The sequence below is a fragment of the Chinchilla lanigera genome, unplaced genomic scaffold (genome assembly GCF_000276665.1).
Source record: "Chinchilla lanigera isolate Chin_1 unplaced genomic scaffold, ChiLan1.0 scaffold00105, whole genome shotgun sequence".
Classification (NCBI taxonomy): domain Eukaryota; kingdom Metazoa; phylum Chordata; class Mammalia; order Rodentia; family Chinchillidae; genus Chinchilla; species Chinchilla lanigera.
In genome coordinates this window covers 3,146,634-3,154,902 of record NW_004955506.1, presented here as the reverse complement: position 1 = coordinate 3,154,902, position 8,269 = coordinate 3,146,634, and the positions used below count along the sequence as shown (strand labels likewise).

The following is an 8,269-nucleotide window of genomic DNA, read 5'->3' as shown; positions in this document are numbered from 1 at the left end:
AGTGGAATGTGTAACCTATTATGTTCTGGGCTCTTGGTCCCCATCCTCCCAGGGGGGACAGGTGAGAATGAAGGGAGGGGAGGAGTCCAGCAGACTCTGATGGCAGAAAAGGGGACACACAAGTTTATACCACTCCACTCACAAGGGCTGGACCCCGCTGCCAGGAGCGCCTTCCTGGGCACCACCCCTTCTCCAAGGATGCACAGGATAAGGCAATGCAGCTGATCCTGGGACTTTGCCCTCCTCCTGGCACAAGCTCCCTGTGCACCTGCTCAGTGAAAAGTCCGTCATGACACACTCAGATGTCCTCCTCGCTGTGACTCTGGCCACCCTTCTGACTGCAGGGGCTGGGGCTCCTGTCCACACAGAGGGCCCCCCACAGAAGCTGCTCCTTGTGTCATTCGATGGCTTCCGCTGGAACTATGACCAGGATGTGGACACCCCCAACCTGGATGCCATGGCTCAAGATGGGGTGAAAGCTCGCTACATGACCCCTGCCTTTGTCACCCTGACCAGCCCCTGCCACTTCACGCTGGTCACTGGTAAGCTTTAGCCATGGGGTGGGAGAAGGGCAGTAGGAGCCGCAGTGAGGTCCCAGAGCCCTGGAGACAAAGGTGCCTGAGGTCCCAGGCACTCTGGGGACAAAGGTGACAAGACCTTGCTCCAAGAAGGGCCTCACAGTGCCAGGACTCAGACAAGGGCACTGAAGAAATCCTTTCTGTTGGTGGCACCCAATGGAGGGCAAATAAAAACACCCAGGGGATCCATTAAACAAGAATCCCAGAGTGGGGTGACACAGGGCCTCTGAGACAGCCAGCATGGGGCCCTAGCTCACTTCCCACCACTTCCCGCCTCCTCCTCCCCCAGGCAAATACGTGGAGAACCATGGGGTCGTCCACAACATGTTCTACAACGTCACCAGCAAGCTAAGGCTGCCCTACTACACCACGCTTGGCATCCAGAGCTGGTGGGACAACGGCAGTGTGCCCATCTGGATTACAGCCCAGAGGCAGGTAAGGCAGCCCCCACCCCACAGACACCAGTGAGGGGACAGGAGCCCTAGACACACTGAGCCATGACCCTGTAAGATCCAGGCAAGCCCATGCGGGCCTGGAGGTCAAGGGCTCCTGGCACCACCATGGAAGGCTGTTAAGCAGGTCCAAAGGGAGGGGCTTGGGGCCAAGGACTGGCTCAGGCCATAGGCATAGCCCTGCCTGGTCCTCTTGGAAGCTCTGAGATCACAGGGCATTGCTCTGCTGTCCCCAAGGGAGGCAGGCTGTGCCCCTGAGCCCTTCAGCCCTTGGGGGAAGAGTCACTCAGGGAAGATCATTGTTAAACTTGATACAGTCAGAAGCTGTTGCATCCCTCCCACCCCATGGCCCTCTCGGGCTGTACAGTTGAATTCTCAAAGGCCAGACTAACTAGGTGGTGGGCTGATGTGTCAAGGCAGGAGCCCCACCATGGAGTCTTCTAGTCCCATCTGGAGTCTTCTAGTCACCACAGTCAAATGGAAGATTTCAGGCCAACCACATGGATTCCCTTGCTCCTGCCTGTACAGCTGCTAGGGCTCCTCCCCAGGGTCCCAGAGCAGAAAGCCAAAGCAGGGAACATGACTCTACATGGTATTCCATCCTCAGTAGAGAAGGGCCTGAGCTCAGACAGACAGATGGGCTTGTGGACAGAGAGCTGGAAGGACAGATGGAGTCATAAAGGAGCAGCAATGGATTTATGGGAACGTGGATGGCCAGGGCGAAAGCTGGAGGAGTGAGATAGATAACTGGACAGACACACACCCGGAGGAGAGGCCAGCAGTGGAGGCCAGCTGCAGTCACAAGGGAGGGCCCTCTGGGCAGCTTGGCCTCAAGACTGGCACCCAGAGCCACAAGGACGGTGAGGACATGGCATGTTGGGGGACATTTTTCATCAATAGTGTCATTTAGTGCTTGAGAGCTCCAGGCTTTTATTATCTCCTGCATAAATTGGTCCTGGCCCAGATAATGTGAAACAAGGGCTCCTTTAGAAAATAAAAAGCTTCATGGCGACAGGCAGGAGCAGAGCTGAGTGGGGACCCAGACGCGGGCGGGTGGTGTGTGTGAGTGAGTGGGTGTGGAACAGGCAGGCAGCCCCGTGGCTTTAATCCCACCTTTCCCTGCAGGGCTTAAAGACCGGCTCTTTCTTCTACCCTGGTGGAAACGTCACCTACCAAGGGGAGGCGGTGACGCTGAGCCGGAAGGAAGGCCCTGTACACAACTACAAAGACGAGCAGGAGTGGAGGGCGAATGTGGACACTGTGATGAGGTGGTTCACTGAGGAGGACCTGGCTCTGGTCACCCTCTACTTCGGGGAGCCGGACTCAACTGGCCACAGGTATGGCCCCGAGTCCCCGCAGAGGAAGGAGATGGTGAGGCAAGTGGACCGGACGGTGGGCTACCTTCGTGACAGCATTGAGCGCCACAACCTCACAGGCAGCCTCAACCTCATCATCACATCTGACCACGGTATGACAACTGTCAACAAGACAGCCAGTGACTTGGTGGAGTTCCACAAGTTCCCCAACTTCACCTTCCAGGACATTGAGTTCGAGCTCCTGGACTATGGGCCAAATGGGATGCTAATTCCCAAGGAGGGGCTGCTGGAGAAGGTGTACGAGGTGCTCAAGGACGCCCACCCCAGGCTGCATGTCTACAAGAAGGAGGAGTTCCCCGAGTCCTTCCACTACGCCAACAACGCCAGGATCACTCCCCTGCTCATGTACAGTGACCTGGGCTATGTCATCCATGGGGTAAGTCTGCTGGACACACAGGGGCCTGGGCTCCCTAGGGCTCCTCCCACTTCTACAAAAGGGCCCCGTTTCTCACGAGTTCACAGTTTGAGTGTCAGCTACCAAATGGACGCGCGTACCCCTGTGTGATCAGAGTGCATGCGACTATACACATGTGTGTGTGTGCTGAGGGTAAAGTGTGAGGACCCCAGCTGCAGAGATGACGGGGACCACAGGGACAGGGGTGCTGAACAGGAAGCAGAGACCAGAGCAGGGGAAGATATGAGGGCGGAAGGAAGCCAGGGCCTCAGCTGCAGCAAGAGGCCTGCCTTCACCTCAGCAACCCTTGCCTCTTACTGGCTTAAGGTCACCATTTACTTCAGCAGCTATTCACTGAGGTTCTATCTCTGGGGTCTCAGAATTCAGAGAAACTGAGTCTCAGAGCCCCTTGACCCACACGATGCCAAGCCACAGGCAACACAGGTGGAGTAGGGGTGGGGGGCTTCTGGGGAACACTCATCCCTGGCTCCTCACCCTCCGCATAGAGATGGAGTGTCCAATTCAACCAAGGTGAGCATGGCTTTGACCACAGAGCCATGGACATGAAGACCATCTTCCGGGCCGTGGGCCCCAGCTTCAAGGCTGGCCTGGAGGTAGAGCCCTTCGAGAGCATCCATGTATATGAGCTCCTATGCCAGCTGCTGGGTATCACACCTGAGGCCAATGACGGGCATCCGGATACACTGAGGCCCATGCTCCGATCAGGTGAGGGAGGTGCCCTCTCTGGCCCAGAGCACTGTGTTCACACACTCGCCTGTGTGCTGTAACCCGGTGCACTGTGTGACTGGCGGGGGCGGGGCGGAGAGTGGAGGTGGCTGGGTGTGGGGCTGCCCTGCCTTCCTCACCAGACCCCCGGCTTCCCCCAGGCTCTGCTCTCCCGCCTCACAGACAGCCCCTCTCTGCGATGGCACTGCTGGGAGCCCTGATTCTTCTGGTCCACGTTGCATAAAGCCTCACAATCAAGGTCAGAGGCCTGGGAGGAGGGGTGGGCATGGCCGTGCTCCCCAGCCTGCCATCCCTGTCACGCACCTGAGCAGCAGGACAGGGCTACCACCTCCTCCCTCCTTCACAGACCCTGCATTCCCTCGGTGGGGAGTAAGTTACGGCTGGGAGGAAAGGTGTAGGTCCTGAAAGCCAGGGGGCAGGGCTACCCCACTTCTCCGTTCTGTGCTGCCCCTGGTCCTGGCCAAAGCAGAGGAAAGTCATGCACCCCTCTAGAAATGCAGGACAGAAGCTCACTTGGGCCAGGCTTTGGTCTTGAAGACACAGTGAACAAGAGGGACCAGGTCCACCTGGGGAATGTGTGACCTAAGGGACAGGGACAGCATGGACAGGAAGTGAGCGAATCCACACACAAGACAGCACTGACAGTAGACTTGCAGTGGGCGCTGAGGGACAGGAAGGAGAGAGCCACACCCAGCACAAGGGATGGGGGCAGAGACTCCAGGCAAGAGGCTGGCAGTGCCGGCCCCAAGGTCAGCCTGCTTCTGGAGACAGAGGCAGGTGTCAGACCGGGAGAAGGGTACCATGTGACATGTATGGCCCCACTGAGTCACTCCACATGCAGCAGGAGCCCCAGAGGACATTCCAGGACACAGCATGGCTTGGGGCCATCAGTCACCCGAATGCCCTGGTGCTAGGCAGGAGCACAGAAATCTGAGCAGGTGGTAGCCAGTTAGAAGGTCACCACAATGGTCCGGGGAGGGCATTCTGGTGGCAGGGATGGAGGTGACACCAAGGACAGACTGAGGACACCTTCAGAAGACCCTGCATTCTAGGCTTATGGAGAGAGGGAGTGGGGATAAAGAGAAAGGGCAAACGTAGCATCGTCTGAGGCTGGGTCGCAGGGCAGGCAGAGCTACTCTCCGAGGTGTGAGGCTAAGGAGGGGGAGGACCTGAAATCCAGGTTCTGCTTTGGCCTTGACGCATTTTTCTCACCCGTGATGCAGCCACACAGAGCCATGGCCCAGCAGCAGCTGGGACCTGGCTCCCGGCGTGTGTGTGGCTTGGCAGGCAACTCACATTTGAGGCTTTCGATGATGTACTCGACATACACAGGGCACAAAATGATAGCACTAAAAAAAAAATGATAGCACTGCAGACCAAGGGACCAGGTGACAGTCCCTGCCTGGAGGGCAGAGGATAAGGAGAGAGGGGTAGCCTTGTCACCCGCTGGGAAGGCCGACCAGGGTGGCGGAGGTGAAGCGGATAGGAGAGAAAAATATGCGGACGTGTTGGGGGGCAGGCCTGCAGGGCCCAGTGTCAGAGCTGGAAGGGACCCCAAATACCCTTTTGCCCAAACCTGTCACACAAGTAAGGATTTTGGAGACCAGAGCCATTAGCTGACTGAGCCAAGGGCCCCCAAAGGCCACCAAGCTTTGTCAAGATGCTGGGTTTTCAATCTGCTCCGGAGCACTTCTGGCTATGCCAGTCCCTCTGCAGGACGCACGGCATGCGGCAAGTTTGTCCCCCAGCAAAGAGCTGGGATACGGCACAGTTCCACAGCTCCGGAGTCGGCACAAGCAGCCGCCACCCTCTGATTTCCCCTCACACAGGGAAGTGAGCTCAGCAGAGGAGGTGCCAGCACCTCACAGCAAGGGGATGGAAGCAGGGACTGGGAAGCCACAGGAGGCTCCAGCACATTATCAGGGGGCTTGGGGAAAAGAATGTGGTATGTTAGCAAACCCACTCTCCAAAACAGGAAGAGCCCTGACTGGCAGCACTCACCCATTCCTGTGGCGTGAATTCTCCCACTGCGGCCAAATGGAAGCTGCCAGCATGAGGCCACAAACACAACACTGAGGGAAGCAACACATAGAAGAGGCCCTGCTGAGACTGTGGTTCCCCCGCCCCAGGGCAAGGCCCAGCCCTGCTGGCAATGAGGTCAAGGCCAGGGCTGCCGCCTGTGGCCAGGCTCCTCCCCAAAGTTAGCTCCTGAAGTGCTGTAAGGGACATGCAAGGCAGCCCTTGCCTTGGCTGTCACTAACAGAGTCCTCCTAAACCACAGAGGACTTCACAGGAGGATATGAGGGTCCCCTCCCTCCTGGGGTCTTAGTTCTCCAGAGCCAGGCCCAAGAAAGTGCCCCTCCCTCAGCCCTGGAGAAGTTCCTGAGCCTCCTGGCCTCCCCACCTGTGCTCACCTGTCCTGCACCCTCCAACAGCCCACCAGGAGTTCCCCTGGGCACACCATGGCCTCTACCCTCACCCCTGCCTCTGTTCCATCACCTCTCCCAGACCCACCTCACCTGCCTGCCCTTTCCTCAAAGCACACACCTCTCTTGCAGGAAGCCTGAGCCAGCCCTCCTGCTGCCATGGACTCCGAGCAACCTCATCAGAGACCATATCCTGCGGCTCTGTCCCCCACTGCATCAGCCCAGGCCTAGCCACTGTAGTGCCAGCAACAAGCCCCCTGCCCAGATTCACACTCCAAACTGACAGCCCCACTCACATATCCTGGGCCCCTTCCTACAAAATCCACCCCTGTGGATTTCAACACTGTGATCCCCACCCCTGGGACCCCAGCCACCAGCTCCAGACCTGGGCCACAGTCACCCAGCACAAAGCACCCATGAATAAAGGACTAGCTCCGTCACCACCCCACAGACACGGGAAGTTGCAGTAGCCAACATGGGAGTGGACAGGGTCGTTTCCAAACTTTGCTGGGTTCCTGACAGTCCACCACTACCCCCAACATGGAAGAAATTGCTAATTAATTTCTGGACAAACATGGTGGAACTGATGCTTTCTTACTGGGGGGAGACCCAGCTGGATGAAAGGCCTGGACTTTGGGGAGGGGCCCACTGACCCAGTAATTTACCAGGGAGGTCTACCCCTGCCACCCCCACTGCGTGCACCACTCCCGGGGCACCCAGCCTGCTGGCCACACTGGCTCAGAGGCCCTGCCTAGCTGGGCCCCCCTGAGCCTGCCCTCCCACCCAGAGAGGCAGAATCTCTGTCACCATGCAAGGACAGCACCAGAGGTCTGTATAATCGCCCTGCCTCAAAGGCAGAAAAGACCTAACTCAGACTCCATGATTATCATGCCTGGTTGCTCATTGGTCACTATCTAGAGAGTGGGCCAGAGGTACTTTTTATTTTTTGGTACTGCGAATCAAATCAAGGGCATTGGCTACATCTCCAACCTCCAATGCATATGAGAGAGAGAGAGAAAGAGAGAGAGAGAGAGAGAGAGAGAGAGAGAGCCCACACACACACACACACACACACACACACCCCTTCTCTTTTCTTTTTTTTTTTTTTTTTTTTTTTTTTTTTTTGAGACAAGGTCTTGCTAAGTCACTAAATTACCCAGACTGGACTAGAACTGATGATCCTTCTGCCTCAGCCTCCCAGAGTGCTAGGATTATAGGTGTGTGTCACCACACCCAGTTGCCTTGTATTTATTTTTATGATCCCTTTCAACATTTAGTTGCTGTTACTGATTTACCTCTATTTTAAAATTTTTTTCCTTTTAAAATTAACTTCAGTACAGTAACCAAGAATGTGTTGATTTAAAGAAAACTGTTGAGTAAACAGAGCCGGTAGCTGGTGGGCAGGCCAAACTAGCCAAGGGAGTCACACCAGCAAGCCTGCTGTGGTCACCTGGCTCCTGCCTGTGCTTCTTCCCCTCCGGCTTCTGGGACATTGTCCCCCGGCCCTCCCCGGCCAGCACCCAAGACGTCCCCAGGCCTAGGCAGAGATGCACTGTGTGTCTGGTGCTCTGCACCCTTCCTGGCTGCAGCATTTTGCTATCAGCCCACCTGAAATAGCTCCCTGACAAAACCAGAGCTGAAACAAAGCTGAGCCCTGCACCCTGCAACCCCAGGGAAGTGATTGAGAACACTCTCGCTTAAGTATCATCCACACCCAAACCTTGGCCAACCCACAGTCTTGCCCAAATGCGGCCAGCCTGGATGCTGGCTGGAATGCGGGGGACATCTTGGTCCTGCACGCGTTGTTGCACAGCAGGGTGTACCTCACAGACACAGAAAGCCCCCTTTGTCAGGAGATTTTGCCCCTTTAGAGATGGCACTGCACGCTGTCACCAGGAGGTGGTGCTCTTGGGCTCCTCAACACTCTCCGAAGCCTTTCTGAAGCAGCTTCCAGAGTCCAGGGGGATGCGGGGTGGTATCCCAGCACTTGGGAGGCCGAGGGAGAAGGATGGCAGGGAGTTCAAAGTCAGCCTGAACTGCATGGGGAGACCCAGTAGAAAAAAAGAAGCCGAATTTTGACCTGCTCCTCCTTGCTGCTCCTCCCTCCTCCTTTACAACAACCAGCGCTGCTCAGACCGAGCCCTGGATGGGATTAAAGACCATTTAGAGTTTGCTGGAGACTTTTGGACCCAGGTCCTTTTCGGGATGCCAAAGGGGAGGGGTCCTGTAGCCCTACCCGTAGCATAACCCTGACCTGGACGGAGGACCGACTGGGCAGGAACATGCCCTCCGAACC

The 8,269-nt window shown here is 56.7% G+C and overlaps 1 protein-coding gene across 1 annotated transcript; it reads left to right on the top strand.

Annotated features, from left to right (window-relative positions):
• The first annotated feature begins 289 nt into the window (after positions 1-289).
• On the top strand, positions 290-3,770 carry Enpp7 (ectonucleotide pyrophosphatase/phosphodiesterase 7). Its single transcript, XM_005407509.1, has 5 exons — positions 290-542; positions 868-1,013; positions 2,156-2,782; positions 3,307-3,526; positions 3,688-3,770. The coding sequence occupies exons 1-5, from the start codon at positions 290-292 to the stop codon at positions 3,768-3,770; spliced, it is 1,329 nt and encodes a 442-aa protein (XP_005407566.1).
• The last annotated feature ends 4,499 nt before the right edge of the window (positions 3,771-8,269 follow it).

Coding starts and splice junctions, on each gene's coding strand:
- Enpp7 (XM_005407509.1), top strand. CDS start 290: ATGACACACTCAGATGTCCTCCTCGCTGTGACTCTGGCCACCCTTCTG. Junction 543..867: donor CCACTTCACGCTGGTCACTG/GTAAGCTTTAGC, acceptor CTCCTCCCCCAG/GCAAATACGTGGAGAACCAT. Junction 3,527..3,687: donor GAGGCCCATGCTCCGATCAG/GTGAGGGAGGTG, acceptor GGCTTCCCCCAG/GCTCTGCTCTCCCGCCTCAC.